The sequence below is a fragment of the Besnoitia besnoiti genome, chromosome II, assembly GCF_002563875.1.
Source record: "Besnoitia besnoiti strain Bb-Ger1 chromosome II, whole genome shotgun sequence".
NCBI classification, from domain to species: Eukaryota; Apicomplexa; class Conoidasida; order Eucoccidiorida; family Sarcocystidae; genus Besnoitia; species Besnoitia besnoiti.
The window spans coordinates 1,720,861-1,741,663 of NC_042357.1; the positions used below are offsets into that span (position 1 = coordinate 1,720,861).

General features: G+C 58.0%; 2 protein-coding genes across 2 annotated transcripts; one reads left to right on the top strand and one right to left on the bottom strand.

Annotated features, from left to right (window-relative positions):
- Nucleotides 1-1,750: 1,750 nt before the first annotated feature.
- On the bottom strand, nt 1,751-11,050 carry BESB_035980 (uncharacterized protein; the record flags this gene model as incomplete). Its single annotated transcript, XM_029362184.1, has 14 exons — nt 1,751-2,005; nt 2,424-2,609; nt 3,266-3,517; nt 4,026-4,134; nt 4,373-4,443; nt 4,898-5,025; nt 5,473-5,624; nt 5,886-5,967; nt 6,750-6,860; nt 7,472-7,582; nt 8,216-8,369; nt 8,883-9,138; nt 9,703-10,329; nt 10,800-11,050. The coding sequence occupies 14 exons, from the start codon at nt 11,048-11,050 to the stop codon at nt 1,751-1,753; spliced, it is 2,745 nt and encodes a 914-aa protein (XP_029221149.1).
- A 2,493-nt stretch (nt 11,051-13,543) lies between these two features.
- On the top strand, nt 13,544-17,440 carry BESB_035990 (uncharacterized protein; the record flags this gene model as incomplete). The annotated part of the gene is made up of 1 exon (XM_029362185.1): nt 13,544-17,440. The coding sequence occupies one exon, from the start codon at nt 13,544-13,546 to the stop codon at nt 17,438-17,440; it is 3,897 nt and encodes a 1,298-aa protein (XP_029221150.1).
- Between the last annotated feature and the right edge of the window lie 3,363 nt (nt 17,441-20,803).

Sequence of the window (20,803 nt, forward strand, 5' to 3'; positions counted from 1 at the left end):
TACAGATGAAGACATCAGAGTCCCTTGGAATCTACGTTTGTACAGATACCGATCTTGACGTGTCTGTCCCCGAATTCATGTTTGCAACACCAGCATAGGACCCGTGCGTATTTGGTACCAATGGCCTATAGGGGCATGCCTCATCTCGCAGGCAGATACGAGAGGGTTCAGGTGAATGTGGCAACTAGGGATCCCGCGTCTCATCCGCATCGCAGGTTGAACGAAAACATATTCGTACGCTCTAGACTCTTGGCCGGAAGAGGGACCTCTTTCACGCTGCGTCGTCCTCGTTTGTTTGGGCTTGTTCTTGCATCCCTCTTTTTTGCCGACTGGGAAGATGGTCTGGCTTCTGACGGACCCAGAAGGGAATGGAACACGTCTGTGGGAGATCGGTATATTTTTTTCTGGTTTATGAAGTTAAGTAGAAAAGGTTCTGTTTGTTTTGTGGCGTGTGGGGAAGCACGTTTTTGCAAACAGTTTTCCACGAGGCTCAGCTTTTGTCTGCATAGATACGCTTGCTTTTTTTCTTGCAACCTCCTTTGAAGGCACTGTCCCGTGCGAAGACACTCCTCTGGAGGGATGGGAGAGAACAGACGAGACACCAGACTCTTTGGCTTCCTTCCTTTCTTCGAGGACCCCCGCGCATGTCTCGGTGCCTCCCCGTGTCTGCCGAAAAAGATTTTCCGTTTCTGTGTTCGTGTGAAAACTTCACGGCGCAAGAGAAAAAAACTGCTTGCCTCCTATGACGAGGTTAGTAACTGTTGTAGTTTCGCGAGACTTTCGGGCGTCTGCAGCATCTTGTAGCGACTCGGCGGTAGCCGCATACACACACAGAGGCTCTACAGCTAACGCACAAGGCACAAATAATACACGAACCTGCTCCGTAACCGAAGAACCATCCAGTGCCGAGGGCTGCACACATATCCGAAGGCGCGTACCCTGTCCCAAAACGAGGGTTCCCTGGCGCAGAGAGCTGTACCCAAGGGAAAAGTAAGGTTCTGCGTGACTTAACAGAGGTGTTGACAACGGGTGCTAACCTTAGTAAACCCAGCGGGGGGCCTTGCTAGGAGATCAACTGTCAGACATCTGCTCCCTGAGGGCGCCCGCTGCCAGAGCCCAGGGAAAATTATGGCATATGTGCTTGAGTGGCGGGGATTGACAACCTGATGGGTGTAGGTGCTTGTTGTGTGAAAGCCTCTCCATCCAGAAGTTAAAAAAGCTGCACGACGTGATGTGAAATGCGGGCGCGCGCTGTAGCAGCTGAGCATGCGCGATCCGTAGAGCCAGGAGATTTCGAGCCGGCTTCCACGAATAAGCGAAAACGCGATTTGACGCTGACGCGCACCTTCGGTCTCGCCTTCTACGTCTCCGTAGCCTCCCGTAGAGTGTTGTGAGCCGGTCTGCACTGACTCGGGCAGGAGCCATTCCCGAGCGCGATATGGCACTGAAGGGTTAGGCGAGAGCTACCGCCTGCTCGCTCACGATGAGGCATGTATAATGACAACTTCTAAATGAAATGAGAGAATGGCGAAAGAGGGTCCCCATTTCGGCGAAGTTGCCGCAGAAAACAGATTGCAAGCCAGCGTCGTTTACCTGAGCGGAAACGAGAGTGGACGATGCCACACCCCCGGGGAAAGCGTCGTGAACGCACACATCTCACGTTTTCTGTGAAACAGGTAACGAACACACTGTGGCCGAGGCCTCGGACCGCGACGTGATATAGCACTTTGTCTGTGTTTTCACCCACCATCTAGAATTGGGGCGGAGCTGGGGCAGATGGAGGCGGGGACCGACTGGATCGTGGCAACTGAGTTCGCGTGTGATGCAGATGAGCAGAGGGGCTCGAATCTGAAATTTCCTCCACCTTGAAACAAGAGGAAGGAGGGAGGACAGTCGTTAACGAGTCTCCCGCACCGTCCTTTCCTCTGCCTTTATGGCCAACTGCAGCATGATGACTGCGTAGACTTTCAGTCCAGTCAGAGGAACAAGCTTGCGGGGCATCGAGCTAGAGAGACACACCAGATGACAGGGATACAACACACCCACACGTCAGAGATGTGTGAAGTTGCAATCAGGCTGAGGCACACGGTTGCGCACGCTCTCAGACGTGGCAAGGCGGCTCCATCGCGAGTTCCCCGAGCGCTGCGACTTCAGACCGAGGACAACACAGGTCAACGTCGCGGCACCTCTCTGGGCACGGGGGAAACACAAGCTCCACCCAGACCGATGAAACAGAGTGAAACATCGCAGTGTCGAGACCGGAATCCACCTGCAAGTGCCGGTACATCCCCTCTAGTTAGTTGGGCTGGCTGCGTGCTTCAGGCAGGACTACGAGGACAGCAAAGACGCCTAACACCCTACCCTAACGCCCCCTCCCCCCTCCCATCCCCGGTGTTAAGACGGCCTTGTCTTGTCTGGACTACCTTGAGAAGGGCTTCGGCTATCGAGCGCTGGACGTGGAATGGAAAGCCGTCGGCTTCTGAGGCCGAGCTTCCGTCTGCGTGCTGCAAGCGACGCGAAACGGCTGCGAGGACCCCCTCGTGGCGGTAGTCGAGACTCGCAAGGCCTTGCAGAAGGCGGACGATGTCGCACGGATTGAAGCGTTCCATCTGGCAAGCCGCGCACCGAGAGAGCGCATACGGTTAACGACACTACACAGACGAGAGCACCGCGGAAACACGTGCCAGTCTGGAGGAACGGAGCCCGCGTCGGAGGCCACGCGCGCAGGTCATAGAATAACACCGGAAGGCGCGCCGCACAACTCACGAAGTGGAACAACAGAGGCAGAAACTGAGTTTCGAAAACAGCAAAAAAAGAGACACACACAGAGGCCGGCAGTGCGACGCCCAGCTGCGGGTTGGTGGGCGGACAGAAGAGACAGAAGATCCGCGACGAGATACCCGCGCAGGAGACGCAGTAGAAGAGACCAGCAAGTACGCATTACGAGCAGAGAAGCTGGGAGCCATGGACTGTAGTAGCATGCAGAGGCATGACGGATGCTACCGGAGCAAACCACGCAGGTCAAAAAGCGAGGACCGAGAGTGTAGACCTCAGAAGCGAAATGCAGAGGGCAGCCTCTAAAAAGCCACGCTGGAAGACAATGGGTACTGCCTATGTGTGAGTGCCCTCCCTTTTTCCCCCCCCCCCCCCTCCCCCAGCCATTTTTGTGGTGTGCCTCATGCAGTGTCGTATATCGGTGCTCTCCCTGCACATGCCTCCATGTCCTCCTTCCTTTTCTATCGAGCGTCAACATGCCGTCTCTCACCTCCCGCGTCGAGTAGTCACACAGATCCCTGATCAGCTGCCGCCGCGTGCGACCCGCTTGGCCTCCCTCTGGGCCTCTAGTGTGCGATCCGGGCGGTGACCGGGGCTCCCCCGCCGCAGAAGGAGGGCCCGCGCAGAAAACTGACGAGTCGACTGGGTCTTCTGCGTGCTCGCCAGCAGTTTTACCAAGAGCAAAGAGAAAATTCGCCACATCGCGAGGAGTCCAGTAAGACTGATCTTGCGCGGCCATCGCCTATAAAAAACGGACGCGCCAATCGACGGAAAGGCGACGTTTTTGTGATGCCTCACAATGTCTCAAACAACGGCAAACACTACCCACACAATGTCAGTAGGCGAGCTTTACGGCGAGCGAGTCGACGCTGTATTAGAAGGGAAACGAATCCCGAAAGAACACAGCTGAGACTCTCGATTATAGACTTGATACTCTAAAATCCATGCCAAACACTTCGGGGCGCCGGCCCGCCCGACAGAGCAGCGCAAAGCGAAATGTGCAAGAATACAGCGCTTGGTAATGCTGACTTGCGTCCAGTTTTTCTTGCTGATTTTTCAGGAACACAGTCAAATACCGCCCCTACCCGGCAAAACAGAGACGCTACTTATCGAGCACGCGGGGCTCTGCAGAACTCAAGACGCACACATGAACTCGCCCCGCTCCCTCGGGACCTTTTCCCGCTTTACCTGCGCCAGAGATCGGGTTCTACGCATCCAACGGTGCCAGTTGAAGACAACGGAAGACGTACCGTTACTGCGACCTGGAAGAGTGGCGCGCGCCACACCGGATTGCCTGCGACCCGGACGAGAGGGAGGACGGCGTTGGCTATTTCCGCCGACAGCGCGGTCGACCTTATGCTGACAAATAGAAAAGCCGCATAGAGAGCCGATGTCCGCAGGTGCGCAGCGAGCGATCACAGATGAAAAATGGCACAAGAATGACACCAAAGAGCTGAAATCAGCAGCATACGGCGCGCAAAGGACCAACTTCTCCATGTGTGCACACCGGCAACTGCGCAAAGATCCACAAAAAGGAAGCAACAGAGCCACGTGACGACGCCTCAAACACCAGCTGAGAAAAGCAAGAGCAACGTACGCTGCTGCAAGACCTCCGCTTATGTCGCTCCAGAATGCCGTCATGCTGAACGCCTCCAGCAACCCTGCGGCCTGCAAAGACGCAAGCACCAGGCCAACTAGACAGCGCATCGGCTCTCTCTACCGCGGAGTGCAGAATCCCTGCCGTCCCCAGATTGCTGGGGTTTGAGCCTTCCAGCTCCCACGTGATTGCAGGACCCACAGGTCAAGAAAAGTTGACACATGCCAAGCAACTGAAGGACCTCCGCGCGACAGACGAAATACTCTTCTCGCCCTAGGATAACAGCGAAAGCACGGCCCAGAGAGTCGACCCATATCCAGACCTTTCAAGACCTGAGCGTCCGCAATTCTCGTTCACCGTACATGAGAGAGACACAATATTTTCACGACTCGCGGTTAGGGACAAATCCAACGCCAGAATACAGAGTGGCAGTCTGCACCGGCTCCCGGTTCGACCGCAGTACCGACAGAACACCACCAACTAATAAAAACCAGCTCCAGGACGCATATACGGGAATCAGCCTACCACCGACAAGTGAAGCACGTGATGACTCGGCGACGCGATCACACCGGACGCTACCAGACGGCCGGCATGGTTAAGGAGCTGAGTTGCGACGGGAGAGTGTGCAACGCGGAACCCGAGACGGCTGAGCGCTGAGGAAACATGCACCGCCAGGCATTGCAAGAGGCTCCCGTGACGCGCGCAAGTGTATATGCGCTAGCCGCCAGCTGAACCTGTCTGCCACCGAAGCCAAAAAAATGTCCACAGAAACACATGCTTGGCGGAGGCCTCGTCCAAGGACTACGACTTCCCCTGGGGGTATCGACTTGCTGCTCCATCCGCGCCCCTGTGACACGGGTTGAAGACAGATATGCACATCGCACAATCACGATTCGAGGTCCAGATTCCAAGATTGACGAAAAGATGGACTCATATGCATTTAGACACACATAAATGAACCGACATCCATACGCACGTATAGGACCACTAACAGAAGGCCTAGAAAAGTGAGAAGTGTGACTCCCTCGCAGTAGGTCAGGTAACTTCTCCGTCACAGCGGCAATTTAGCTAAACTCCCGCCATGAAAATACGCGCAGTACCTGTACAAACGAGAACGACGTCTACGGGTTCGAATTTCTCGATGTTCGGCTTCACAAGGATCTCAACGAGGAGCTTCAAGCGCGGGTGCTCCACGCGGAGGTTGCCGAGAGGGCCCAGCACAGAGGCGACATAGTTGGCGTGTATCTCTCGCCTGCAGGGATGCGCAGTGCAGGGGAGAAAAGGACATCCCGACGAGCGACAGATCGACAGGCGCGCGGAACAGTGAACACTGGGACCGAAGAAGACAACGCGGACACGCAGGCGAGCCTGGGTAACCAGACGGCCGTGAAAGACAGGATACAGCCAGAGTGAAACGAAGGAACGAAGGCGTGCAGCTTACAATAGACGCGAGGCGAGGCCACCAACAGAGGCTGCCACCCCACGATACAGCGCAGGAGATGAAAGATCTTACGAGCTGCTGATCCGAAGAAGCTGGTCAATGAATTCTCCAATAAGCGCTTGATGCCGCACACCAACCGTCCCGAACGCCCACACTGCAAAAACAGAACACGTTTCACATTCGGGAGTCGCCTTCCATCAGCGGGACACAGAAACCCACGGCAGGCGTAAGCTAATGCGCATGCATTAGACACCACAGAAGAAGTACGAGCAAAACTTCGAAGCACCTTTGGCGGTGGCAAGCGCCGAGGACAGAGGTTCTCGGGCATCGTAGCACAGCAAATAACGGCTTCATCCCCATAATCAGCTGCCTCTGCCGCGACGCGAAAACACGAACAGCCGAAAGCCAAAAAGGCACCGAAACGACGAAAGAGAGAAGCGCTCGCCCTTCGCAAAATGCACTCAAGCTCGTTTCACACCCGACACGACTCTTTCAAGGCACCTTAGGGACGGGGGCGCATCGGGAGTTCGGTAAAAAAGTTCACGGTACGTTTCTGTCTCGGCCTACAGGGGTGCCATCAATCCGGGTTAGTTCGCATATTGAAATATGCAACGGAACGCATCTCTCCATGTCATGCGCACATAGCGCTACACGCATAGGGACGATACGTATGTGCTCATGCCCGCTAAAGACCGACAGCCGACGAGTCAGAGCGACACGCCCGCCGTCCTTGGGAGACCTGACATCACGAGAAGGAGAAAACAAAAAAAAAAAACCGCACAGGGCAGAGAGGGCGTCGATGACATCCATGCGAAGGCTGCGAAGACAGCACGAACCCATGCATGGCGACTCGACTGGGCCCCTCGTCCGGTCACGAGGACGAGGTCGCATGGACACACGTGAGCCACGAATGGACAAGAAGCCCTTTCGACTTACAGATCATGGAGACGTTGTGCTCATTCATGCGGGAACAATGCTGAACTGAAGCGTCCCCCAGCGCCGAGTAGAACTGAAGATCACGATAGCCCAGCCGCGCCGCGGCATTCACTGGAGGCAAAGAACACACAGAGAACACTCCCGACCCTAACCATTCATCGCACTCGTCCGGCTCTTCAGTTCCACGGTGAGCGTGTGGAAGTGCAGTTCTGCATAAGTGGAACTTCATCTCGAGACCCCGTGTCGCCAGGACGGGCTCTAAACCGCTCACATGCTCGCTGTTGCAAGACCAAGCATCACGCGGATGTTTCTTTTCAACCGAGGATGTACGAGCAGATTGCTTCGAGCCGAAGGAAGTCATTCTCCCGCAAGTTGAGCCGGGTCTCGTGCTGCTGCCGCTCCCTTCCCCTCTACTTCCTGTTACGACCCCCATCGGCCCTTCGGCCACCGACAGCCAACCGGGGAGGCGCGAGGGGAGGGGGGGGGAAGCGTCTGTTTGCCTGCCTCTTCAGTGCCTGTGTTCTCGTCTGGAAGTCTCGGTCATTTGAATGGAGCAGCAGGCCGCATCCCTCTTCGCTTCTTCTCTCGTGTTTGCTCGTACGTTACCTCCGACGGCGAAGACCTACAAGATCTACCCACAAGCGCGTCGATGCTCCGTGACGCTAAAGACCGAAAACTTTCCTTGTGTCTAACTCTCGACCTTGACTCCCTCCCACGCTTACGCGACATTGCGCAGTCAATATGATTCAAATTCTTCGCTTCCACCTGAATCCGGCGACAGCAGCCCTCGACGGCGTCGCGGTCTTTCATATTCAGACGTGCCATGGCGTTCACTGAACACACAAAAATCCTCACGGGGCGACGCCACCATGCGCTCTCTTGCTCATTTTTATAAGGTTCCCCCCGACGTTCAGGGCGTCTGGGGGCGAGTCGGGATGCGCACCGCGTTTCCTCAGGACCAGCTTCCGATTCCTCTGCGTGCCCAGCGCCTACTTCTGCCACACACATTTGCCAGCCAGTCTGTGCGTTCCCAGCCCCATGTAAATACATATATATACATGTATATCTATGCTAGCAAAACTAGATACACATACTTGCACCTGGACAAGTAGCTAGAAATGTGGTGACGCATGTTCGTTTCAGCATCAGGCACGATTGCCGCTTCAGGCGCCGGCAGAGACGTTGCAAACAGATGTGCGCTCAGCGGCGACCATCCGCGGGAAGACAGGAAGCGCACGGGCGAATAACTGTACGTACGAAGTGGCGGTGATGCACCCGAAGGACATCTCTGTGGGAGCAGGAAGCACGGGGTCCCAGGCTGTCGCATATCCACATTTCCCGACGACGGGATGGAGCGGCTTGCAAAACAGAGCACACAGTGGACACGCGCTAAACTGAGAGAAGCGTCGCAAGAGGGCGACGCGGCAAGAAGAGGACGCCCCGGGCACGGACGTCTGCAGACTCACGTGTGACCGCCGTGTTTCGAATGGAGTTGTGCGGCGCCCACGCAGCCGTCTCGCGACTGAGGCAGGCGAGCAGCGTCTCGTGGTGAAATACTTTCGCCGAGGAAAACGCGTTGAGAATGAGTGAAATGTGTTGGCCGTCCGCATCGTGGAGCAGCTGCACACAGTGTGGAAGCGGACAAGCACGAGACCCGATGAAAAAATCAGGCGAGCGCAGACGCCACAGAAAGCGACAGCACCGGGACGAGAGAGACGGAAGGAAACGAAACACGGAAGCGCAATTCCGAGCATCGACAGCATGCCTTTAGAAGCGGCACCGAATTAGCCCACTCGGGACAAATTTTAGCGCCAAGAGGGCAACCGCGACATCGCAGCTAGGCGCAGGACGGCTTCTCGCGAATACAGATGCTCTCAGCTGCGTGCCCGTGCGCGTGTGGCACGCTGGCGAGGATCCCGATCATATGTCGAACTCGCCTCGCCCGACGGATTACCTTACGGAGGATATGATTCCCCCTTCGATCCAGGCTCGAGACAAACGCCCATCTCGTCTCGTCTGGCAGGCGCCGCTCGCCTCCTCCTGTATCGGTTTCACAGGCCTAATCTGTCTGCATCTACGTGTGTAGCTATTCGTTCCGCGTTGTTTCGCTTGGCCTCGCAGCGCGCGCCTCACATGCGAGATGGCGTCTCCAAAGACTCCCCACCACCGCCGCGACCGCTTCTCTCGCCAGTCCCGCTCCGCGTCCGAGCCGTCCCAACCTCCGTCGCGCGGCCTGCCTTCGTCTCCGCCCTTTCTGTGAGCTGCAGCCCGCGGCGATTTGAGAGGAATGAGGCGACTCGCGTGGTTCGCCAGCATGGCGATCTCCGCGGGGCGGAGGCAGGGGACGATGTGGAGTGCGTCGTCGAGGATCGCGACAAGTTCTGCATGTCTGACGCAGGCGGAAGAGCCGGTACAAGAAAACACACACCAGATCTACTCACGGCCCCTCTCCCTCTCGTATCGACTCTGCCCGCCTGTCTCCTCTCGTCTTGGGCGCCCTGGCCCTCGTGTCGCGAAAACGAAGAAGCAGGAGCGACCCAGAGGCTTGCAGAAAAAGACACGCCTCGGAGCGGAACAGACGACGGACGATGCTCAGAACGAGGGGCGGGGCCGCTTTGCAGTGCGGCAGAGACAGTGTGCACCCCGAATCGATGGCAGTGGGCGCGTGGCGACAAGGGGAAACCCCCGAGACAGGGACACAGAGGAAAAGAGGAACCGCGGCACGCACACGCTTTCAACACGCTACATGGAACAGCGCTACCGTGCGGAGAGGTGTGACGCGCAGACGCCGCAAGCGCCAGGAGACAGAATGTGGACGAACCCCAAGCAGACAGTGGCGAGGAAAACGAGAGGAGACCGGCCCCTACAGCGCACCCAGCGCGGCAGGGGCAAACGCGCAATGAAGCGCCGACGAAAGCCACGAAGATTTGGACGACAGACCTACGGTCTTTACCTCTTTTTTCGGTAGAGAAAGTGGAAACTTTCTGTCCATTGATCGACAACCTCGACTGTGACGTGTCGGGTGTGTCTCATCCACCACAACGCGTCTCGAATGAGGATATCGTTCTCGTCTCCTCCAGCTTCGTTTCGTGCCCTGACACCGTAGGGACCCCCGGAAGCATGCGCCGGCGCGGCAGACAGAGAGAAGGGCTCGCCGCGGCGCCAGTCGGGCCTAGCGAGCAACTGAAAAGGCGACTTCAGACTTGGATCAAAGGGAGCAAACACGCGAGACAACGGGACGTCTGGCTGCTGCGAAGCCCCTGAGCGAGAACGCTGCGGAGACATCCCCCCGAGGTCGGTATGCACCGCCCGCGCCGCCGCGGGAGGGAGGCGCGACCGCAGCGGCAACCGCAAAACAGACATGAGAGGCGCCGATGATACGCAGGACGAACCGGAGGGGAAAGAAGGCGAAAAAGCTGGAAACAAATGCGACAGGCGAGACAAAGACGAAGAAGCAGGCGGCGGACACGCTTCAGTGAAACGCGGCGAGGCCGAGGTCTGTGGAAGTGAAGCGCGAGAGAGACGACAGTCCCCTCGCCCCAGGCGAGAGGCTGACCCTACATGGCAGCAAGACCCGGGCCTACACGACAGCGGAGACAGAGAACGCAAACAAACGCGAAGGATGTGCACACGGACAAAGGCCAGGAAGGAGAAAGAGCGGCGAACAAGACGAAATCATCCCGGGAGGCACGCGAAACGACGAGGAATGACAAAACGACAGAAAGCGAGACGATGCATGGAGCGAGGAGGAAGCCCACACGGCACACACTAGAGAATGGCGCACTGTGGAGGCTGCAAAGACGAGTAACAGGTAAGGAATGCCCAGACAACCGTAGACAGATGCTACAGGCGACGGGCGAAGGCGATGGACAGCGCAGTGCAGGGGGGGGCGGGGGGGGGGGGGGCAGGGCCCGGTAGACAGAGGGACGGCGGGACTGGAGACCCAGTCGAACGCCCTCTCAAAACTCCACGGACCGGGTGCCGCAGTCCCTCCGCCTCTACTTCACGAAGACGCGTCTCCGTGGTTGTCGCCTGGCACTCCGCACGCACCTGGATGTGTCGCGGTCTTCCCCTCGCCCCTCTGTTGCCCTGGAAGAACGGAGGCGAAAGCCTCTGCCGGTCCCCGAAGGTGTCGAGGGCGCCGACGGGTGGCTGCGGAGGCTGGACTCCCCAGCTCCAGCCGCGAAGTACGATACCGACGCCCGCGCTGCGCGCCTTGCCCGGCGGGCGGCTAGCGAAGAGGAGAGATCTTCTGCGAAGCTCGCGCCGCCTAGTCGCGCAAACAGGCTGGGGCTTGCCATACTGTCCTGGAGGGCAAGGCGCAGGACGCGGGCGATAGCTCTTTACGGGAACAGACGCAGTCCGCGGGACGGAGACGGCACGGGGGTGTAGCGGGGTAGGGAGTAGGAGGGTAGGACGGTAAATCACCAGCCGCGCCGACAGGCAGCGACCGCGCTCTCCGCGGGTGCGTGAGCGGCCGCGAACAAACAAGAAACAGACTTGACGCAGGACGGATACAGCAGAGAAACGAGAGAGGGGGGGCAGGGTAGAAGGCCTTGCGGGTCGCGTACGAGCCTCAAAACGATTGAGTTTCTCAAGTGCTTCGTTCTTCCCAGTCTGCGAAGGAAGAGGCGGGTGGTGGCGGCTGGGGACCGAGATAGCGGAGCTGGAGACCCAGAGAGGCTGGCCAAGAAGCAAAATGGTACTGAACGGTCTTGATCCAAATACGCGCTGCGTGCTTTTACGAAGATGCCTTCGCTGACTCAAATCGGTGCCATGATCGCATGCACATGCCAGCCCTATCAGTAGATGCTGTCACCATACTTTGGAAGGGTCCTCTTTTCGTCTCACCATCGATATATCCGTTGTTGGTGCGAGTCGCGCGGGAGAAACGCGATGTGCAAAAGGAATTTGAAGCGAACCTGCCTTGGAGCATATCCTCGACTGCCGCGAGACAAGCCGGTGGAGCGCATGCTCGGGCTGGGCGTTCACCCGCCAGCCCCAGCAGCGAGACGAACACGGACGATTCCGGAGGGCTCCGCTAGGGTATCGATTGCAGTAGAGATGTTGACAAAAACAAGCAAGCCCGCGGCGGCTCATGGCGAAGAGCGCTGTGAGACTAAGTGGCTCTGTGGATCTGCCGGAGAGAACCTGTAGGTGTTGGAGATGGGAAAAAGCTCCTGTTGAGGCAGCGGGCGTGAAGCCGGATCTATGCAGGGGAAGCAAGCTGGAAGGCAAAAGCCTGCCTCTCCGCCAGGTCACTCGCAGGCTGGCTTCGCGAAAGCATCACGCGTGTTTCGCTCTATAAGCCGACGCTGGAGGTCAGGCCCGCTTAGATCGGTGGTCAGTGACCAGGTCATTCCACACCCCATGTTGCGCAGAGAGGTTGGCGAGAGGCGATTCGGTTCCAGCCCTGGTGGCAGCAGCTACACGCGAAAAAGCGCACGCGCACGCCTTTACACGAGACGTGTTGAGAAAAGGGCTGGTGGCGCGACCACCTAACGATTGACGATCCTGACTGGAGGGAACCCCTGTGCGCTGCTGGTGTTCCCTCTTCTTCATCTAATCAACTCACCCGAAGTGAGGCGCCTTGTCTTCCCTTTGTGTCTGTCGCCTTTTCGACATCCGGATCTCTTCGTCGTTCCCGGGGGAGGTCACGGCGTTTTATGCAAGCTGGAGCGCCGTTTTGCGGTCTTTCTCACGGCCCTCCCTACGAAAAGCCCTCTTTTCTCAAACCACGTGGCCTCCACGCTCTTTCCCCGTCCAGGCTTTCGACTCTGTTCGCCTCTGGACGCAGAGCGCCGCTGCGCTCTGGAAGTTCGGGAAACGAGGGACATTCGAGCTGAATGTTCCTGAGCTCGTGATTTTTCTAGTTTTTTCAGTTCGCGTGCCCTGTCAGTTTTTCTTCCTCGAAAAAACCGATGACGCAGGGAGTATTTTCTCCGGAATGCAACATGGGTGAGAAACGCACGCGGGGGCATCCTACGCTATGTTTTCCCTCGACTAGGGGAGCAGCTTGATCGCAAAGGAGGCAGCAGGCAGAGTTCGATGCCAGGCCACTTCTCTTCACTTTGAAACGTGTTCGTGTGGGTATTCCATCAGCCTCGGCGGCTCCGAGGCTGGCGCTAGACAATGAAAAAGTCTGTAAATTGGCTCAGCGTTGCCCGTTCTCCTCCCCGGTGTACGTCCCCTGCTTCAGACTATAGCGTGGTATCGTATGCGAAACCCCGTCCGGCTAAACCGGCAGGGGCACAAACTGGGGAAAGATCGGCGTAAAGTGGCCTTCTCAGAGCTGTGGCATCCCCTTCCTTTGAAGGACACTCCCGAAAAACGCCCATTTTGATACGCGAAAGCTCCACGAGTGCCTGTGTGGATCGCGTGAACGGCCGTGAGCAACGAAAGAGCTGCGGGTTTGCTCGTGCGGAACAAGGCGCATTCTCAGCGGCCATGAGCGGGGTTCTTCCGTTGTTCCCCTCTCTTTTTCCGCACTGTCTCAGTTCCTTTTTTCTTCTTCCGTCCCTTCTCCTGTCTTCCCTCGTCTGACCATTGCTTCCCAGAACTGTTGGCCGTGTCAGGTGTGCGCCTCGCCGCGACGAACCCCCCGTCGTCTCTGCCGTCATCTGTGCTGCCTGAGCCTACCCTCTCGTGTGCTTTTCGGCGCTGAAGCCAAAAAAAGGAGAGTTCCCTAGTTTCGGCGCGGTTCCGCTCCCGACTGGACGGGAGACGAGGGACGCCTGCGGCGGGGAGCTCCGTCGCAACACAACTCCCGACGCGGTTTCTGCCCGGAGACAAAGATGGCAGGCGATACAACAGCGGCGACTCCCTTGCCTGGAGACGCTTCCTCCACTTCCTTCTCTGAATCTTTCCAACAGGGAGAGGCACCTTCCTGTCTCCACACCAACCCTGATGAAAACCGACGCGCGCCTGTAGGCAGTTGTTCGCAGCCGGCAGAGGTTCCCTTCGAACAGAGATGGCGCGGTGAGTCGAGGCTCCCGCAGGACGCAGACGGGCTGCCTGACTCAGATAGGCAGGAGGGGATGGGACAGCCAGGAGCGGGGGGGCCGGAATGTGCGGGGGCTGCAAAGAGAGATACGGAGGAACGGAAGCGCCGCCGCAGTGTCTCAGGAGGCGACGAGGTTCACCCCGCAGATTCCCTCTCAGCGGACTCTCCCTCGTCTGCGCCTCCCCGGGGCTTGTTGGAGGCGCATGCGGGGCCCTTCTCTTCCCGTAACTCGGCAGAGACCCGCGAAGCGCCAGACAGAGACGACGCTTTTCTCTCGGAGTCCAACGAGCGGAGGAGAGAAGGCTCGGAGTCAGCCGACTTGGCCGGTTCTGTCGGCGGGCCCCGCGAACTCGCATGCATGCGGAGGAAAGGACAAGGAGGCACCGGTTCGTACGAAACCGCGGCCTCCGACAGTCCCTTGCCTGCTGTGCCCTTTCAGTCGACGCCCCCGTACGCTGCCTCAGAAACTGCTCGCCAGAACGAAGGCGGCAGCGCCCAGGCGAGCCACTCGGCGCAGGCAGAGGACACAGGGCGCGACTGGCTCCGTGTCCCCGAGACGGCCCCTTCACAGTCTCCAACTGCACACGCAGGTGAGGCAGAGAATGAGCTTGTCAAGCCCTCGCGGCGGCAGTGCCTGACTGAGGGGGGAGTCGATGATCCACGTCAAGACCCTGGCGGCGCGACTGTCCTGGCTGCTCCTGACGACAGTTTGAGCGCCGAAGAGGGCGAACAGGAGCCAGCGAGGCTGGGGCGCGCGGCTCCCTCAGGAAATCTCGGAAGTGAAGCTGGGCTCGACGATGCGAGTGGAGCATGTGAGTCCGCCACCTCCCCTGCACCCGCCTCTCCTTCCCCAGCCCTTTCGCTGCCTCGCGCGCGGCGCGGCTGGCGTCGCGGCGAAGCGAGCACGTCTCCGCGCGCGTCTGAGGCAGCGTCGGCTGGGCGATGCCGTGATTCTGCGCGCGGCGCCGACGGCGGTGCACCCGCAGCTGGTGACCCCCCTCAGATACTGTCTTCGCCCTGTTCTCACCCTTGTGAAGGAGAGAAGGCGGCAGGTGCGACAACAGCGTCAGACGAGCCCGATAGCGACAGCAGCCGACTGGCGTCAAAAGGGGGCAGAGGCTGTGAAGCGGTGAAACCGGAGATGTGCGCGAATGGAGTGTCTTTGCAGGACGACACTGCTTCACCTTCTGGTGACCCACAAACGGGAGAGAGTGGCGTCTGCAAAGAGCCAACAACCCCAGACGGCAACCATACAGGAGCTGGAGGCGTGCCAGACAGGGCCCATAGTTGTAGAACTCCTGTGACGGCGGAACATGTTGGAGCTGCTGCAGAGGGCGTTCGGGGGAAGATGGCTCTCGAGTCTGTCAATGGAAATGCTGACGGGACCATGCCGACTGCGAAGCGGCGGCGGCATGCGTCACGTGGGACCCGCCAGGGCAACAATGCTTCTCCGTTCCCTTGTTCGTCTTCCTCTCTGTCCCCTTCTGCGTCATCTTCGTCTGCAGCCGCACCATCTTCTTCCGTGAGGGCGGTGAAGTCCGAGTCCCCGCACGCCTCGCAAGAGTCGTCGTCGTCAGCCACGGGGAACGAACAGGTTAGCTGGGAGGCGGACGCCACGGGAAAGCCGACCCCAGAGAAGGAGCAGAAGGATTCTCGGCCTTTCAGACAGCAGGTGGCAGTCTTCGAGGCAGCTGCGCCGGCCGCTGCGGCTGCCGCGCCGGCGCCCAGTTCAGCGGGCAGCGGAGCACCTGCCTCTGCACCTCCAGCCTCTCGGTCAACCAGAGAGGGCAGCGGCGTCTCGAGTTTGGGCTCCGCTTACGCGGGATCGGGAATGAGCACGAGGAAGCGCCGAGCTCAGAGTGCAGCCGCAGCGGCGGCGGCTGGAGCGGCAGCAGACTCGGCCGACGGCGCTTTGCCCGCGGCTGAGAGCGGGGGAGGGTTGGTGGGACGAGACGGGGTAGATGCCGCCAGTCCTTGCCAAACGATGTGCGCAGAAGCGAAATCGCCTTCCATATCAGTGAAGAAAGCCGCCTGCCACGGGGGCGGAGGCGCTGGCGATAAAGGCAGCGGGACGGGTTGGGGTAGCACGTCTGCGTCTCCCTCGTCGGGCGGGGCCAGTGGGAACAGCGGTGGGGACCCTGTGGCGTCGCCATCGGCAGCTTCCGCGGATCTAGGAGCAGCTGCGCGTTTTTCTGCGCGTCTCCGCCAGCGACCAGGCGACGCTCGAGCTGCACTGGCGGCTCAAGCGTACCACGTTCTTCCAGTCCCCTCTCCATACGTCGCCAGCAGGGTCCGGTGCTGTTGCTGTGGAACGGGCGTGGGCTCGTCGTCTGTGCTTCTTGGTGGCTCCCTGGGGCTGGGGCCGGATCTTGCCTCGGCGGCGCATGCAACGGGCGCGAGCTCGGGCAGCACGGGGCCAGAAGGGATGTCGACTGGTTCAGACCAAAGCTCGCCCTCGAGCCACGCCTCTTCCGTTTCTTCGCACGATAGCATTCTCATTCTTCCGCGGCGGATCTCGCCGACCGCCTACAACAACTTTGAGATTCGTGCACGGTACGATATATGCCAGAGACGCATACGAAAAGTCGAGGCCTGGTTGCAGATGATTGAGGAATGGTATTTCGGCTCTGCGGCACCTCGATGGCAGAGCCTGCATCAGCAGACTGTTCAGCAGGAGCTCGTCGCAGCCGTTAACTCGACCAAGCGGAGTCGGCTTGTCGAGGCTGTAAGGGGAGGCGGAGATGCTTCTACTGGCCTAGTTGAGCCACCCGCTGCTGCATCCTCTCCCCCGTGGGCTTCAGGCACTGGCAAGGGTTCGAAAGATGGAGGCAAAGGTGGAGGCGGGAGCGCATCAGGCGGCGGGAGCAGTATCTATGGCATTCACGCAGACGGAGGAGGTATTCTGGGGATCAACGGCATACCCGGTGGCGGATGTTACAGCTTTTATGGCTCATCTTCAGGCGGGGGGAGCGGAGCGGGAGGCTTTCTCTCCTCAAGAGGCTCAAGTTCTAGCAGCACGGGTGCCGATTCCAGCGCCTGTGGCGTCGTGCGGGAGGGGCGAGTGAATCCGGAGGGGGGGCTGGCAACAGCCGATAGTGTGATATACGCTCTCATTATCAGCAACAATGTTGATCGGAATCCGCTCACATGCTATGGAGCTCACGGCGCAGGGGGGGGAGGCACTGGAGGGGGAGGCACTGGAGGGGGAGGCACTGGAGGGGGAGGAGGTGGCGCTGACTCTGGCAGGGGAGACACGCGAGATGGTGTCTCTTCGGGCGGCACCAGTGGGGTCGGAGGCGCCAGCGGGGGGGGAAGGAAAGGTGATGGCGGATCTTCGCACGCAACAAAGAATGCCGCAGGTGGAGGTAAGGGTAGTCGCGGCGGGGGCGGGGGGGCAGCCGCAACGCCCCGACTGGGCGCAGTGAAACTCACTCCACTGGAACTTCTTACCTCGCCCCTAAGGAAGGATAACGTCATTGATCTGTGGGGACCCAAAGAAGTCGCACTTTTCGAGGCTGGCATTTGTAAATACGGCAAAGACTTCAGCGCGCTGCAGAGGCTTATTCAGACCAAGACGACATGCGAGATCGTTGACTTCTATTACCTGTGGAAGCAAACGAACCGCTATATTGCGTGGAAGCAACATCGGCATCTGTCCAAGACGATCCTCCACTCAGTATTTGGTTGACAAGTAGCTGCTAGAGCCTGCTAGAGTCCACCATACGGCAGCTTCCTCCTGTTTCCCTTCCCGTGTGCTAGTTTACCCTCCTCTCTCCTTTTCACGCACTGGGGCAGCGGACGCGCTGGAGTCGTCAATGTCGCAGCCGTAGTGACAGTTGCGTCGGGGAGAAGCCGAACTGGCGATCGTGAGATTCATCCGGGGAGGACGGGGGGAGGGAGGCAGTTTCAAGTGAAATCGGGACGCGGTTTCGTCTCTGCGCAGCGTACGGGGTGCAGTTTTACAGATGATCCACTATAGTGTTTGCTTCAACAATTGAGGGGGGGGGGGGGGGGGGGGGCGCGATAGCGTGCAACCCCCGGGTGACGCGATGGTGCGAGGGAAGGAAAAAGAGAAAGCGCGAGAAGCAAAAACGGAGGAAAGATCGGTTGGCCCTACGCATTCGATTGTTGAGGCGTTTCCGTGGGTTTGGCCAGTCCGCGCACTCGGCCTGCGCCTGAAAACGATTAGCATATGGGCTGAGGTAGTTTCGCTGTAGGCAAAGCAAGAGAGGCTATTGAAGGAAGCCCCACCTGAAAGACAATGGAGGCGCAGCGTCTTACACGTCTTCCGTAGCTTTGTGTTTCTGTATGGTCTCTACTGCGATGCCGAGAGGCAAGCAGGAAACTTTTCTGGAGATCTGTTTCGTTGACAAGGAGGCTGCAACGCCAGCTGATGTTGTGGTGGACGTGGACTTGTCGGTGTTTTTTATCAGGACTGTGCGACCTGTAACTGTTTCTTTTTCGTTGGAAATACATTTTTCCGCGGACGCCGGGCGCAAAGACGTCAACTACATACCGGGGGGCACTCGCGTAGAGTTAGACACACGTTTCCGAATATATCTATTCTCATCTTTCTGTCAGACGTGCAGACGCGTCCTACTGGAGGTTGGAGTGTCGCCGGAAGCCAGTTGACTGTGATGATTAGAGTCAAGCTACGACCGTCTAAAATAAAAGTGTCGGCGGCAGCGGTTGGCTACAGCGCATTCCAGAGGGGAGCACGTATCTACAGGAGTGCGTCACACTGAGAGTACCGGTCGGGCTGCATCGCCAGTTCCGTTCCTATATATCTGCCTTATCTCTTGAGTGTTCACACACCCTGCGAAGGGTCTCGGCTTCGTCGCGTTCGTCGTAGAGCGGCAGGTCACGACAGGAGCCGAGGCAAGCGATTTGTGGCGTGCCAAAGAGACTGCCCTACAATTCCTGCGTTCTCGTGGAAAGCGGTTATGAATCACTGCCGGCATTCACCAAATCGGGGCGGCGGCCATCTTCGGCCTCAGGCGACCTAGTACCCCCGCACAAGCCTAGAACTGGGCGGCTGCACATTTGGGGCGCGAGTGCCTAGCGCTCACAACGATGCGAAAGCGTGCTCAGTACTTTCTAGAAGCGTAGCGCTACCTGAGAAACGTGGTACACTCGCTCGATCGAAGAAGCCCTACCTATACGGGGGCGTTCAGACTATAGGTAAACTAAGAAGACCAGCGCCGACTGAGCGCGTTTCGGATGGGGGGTTGGTTTTGGTTCACTTGCAGTATATCAACTCCCTTCTCAGTTCGGCCGTTCGCGAGCAGGCTCTGCTCCTCAGCGTGGACAGATTCTCGTGGTCGTGTTTCGTCTCAGTCTGACTGTAGTCATGCCCTACACGACACAAGTTTCATACGAGTACGCTCACTGTTTCACTGCTCTTTCCATTCACGCTCGGCGCGCAGGAAGCGGACGAATGAAGATGGAATTTGTGAGCGCATGAAACTACCATTAGCACATGACCCCTCAAACGTTCTGATGAACGAACGAGCCGGCTATCCGGACTGCAAATCGGGTTTCCGTTAGCTTCCCTGCTAACGCTTCCATGTTTGAATAGGGCAGCGCCGAAAAGGAAATACGAATTGTAAGGCTATAAAGACATGCGGCACGCTCCCACACTTTTTTGTGAACGACGATTGACTACGCATTCTTGGTTGGCCTCCTCACTCTTCATAGATCGCAGCGCGCTCAGGATGTTGCATCCGCAAGACAGCGAAACAAAAAAGCGGGTCGAACCGAAGAGCTTTTCAAACGGAAAAGTAGAACTCGGGTCCAGACAATATTCTGATGGTCCGCGTGTATAACAAAATTGTGGGGAAGGGAGACAGAAGCAGCCCCTCATGCAGCAGCATAGGCGAAGCCTGTAGTAGCCCCCGTGGTGGCGTGTTGGGGCTTTTGCTACGCGCAGAGATTCTAGCAACTCCTGACAAACAAGCCACACGGACGTTTCGTGGTGGAACCGTGAGCACCAATCTTGAGAGAAGGGAGGAATGGTACTACAGCGGTGCGGCCGTGTGAAGACTGGTTTGTTTTCCTTTTCCGGGCAGTCCCCTGGAGGACAAGAGGCTCGTGTGTTGACACTTCCAAAGTGAAGTGACCTCCACGTGCCTGCCGCTGCGGCGAACTGGGGAACTCGCTCGCTCTCATACGAACCCACAACAGCGACCCTCGCTAATGAGAAGACGGCGGTCTACATCAGCATCAGGTGTGAAATCATCGACGCCTGTGCTTGAGGAATGCTTTCTGTCACTTGCGAAGCTCCTAGCATCTGTGGCGGATTTATCCAACTTACCATGCATCATTTTTTTGGTGCGAACAGAAAAAGCTGCCTATAAAGAACGAAACCGACAATGGCGACGGCGAGCAGACTCGCCGTCCAAGTCAACGTGCGAAGTATCTTCTCTATGAACGCGTAGGTGTGCACATCGCAGGCATTACTTATCGGGATTGGCTACATAAACTCGTGCAGCGGGCGAAATCCTCCGAACCTTCGTTCCCGTCCACACAAGCGAGGAAGAATGAACATACAGGCGCGCCAGAGAAACCGACGTATCGCTGATGGATCAAAAGGGGTCAATCAACATAGTGAACAAGACAAAAACTCGACCGTTCTGACGCGCTGATGGGATGTGCGTCCCAGGTCCTCGCTCTAAGATCTTCCCCACTAAAAACCAAAAACGACATGTGTATTCGAGGGCGAATGTACTAGACTACTGCGCTCCGTACTCATTCCTGCTCCGCGCAGTCGCTTTTCGTCTCTCTTTCTGAAATCCACGTGAACAAAAAGCGTCGTGTGTGTCGTCCGTTCGTCTTGTGGAGAAGCTTCCGATTTCTCACCCCCTTGTATTCGGATTTGTGAAGAACTTATTGTAGGTGTTCAGCCCTCTGACAGGTCCTCCGTCCGAATGCTCTCATGGCAGTGAGCGCTCCAAAGCAGCGGAGGTGAGGAGGAATCTGGGTCGGCAGCAAACAAAAACATGTGTCAAAACTCCGCTGATTGTACCATCTTGTCTTTAGACTCTCGTGAGTC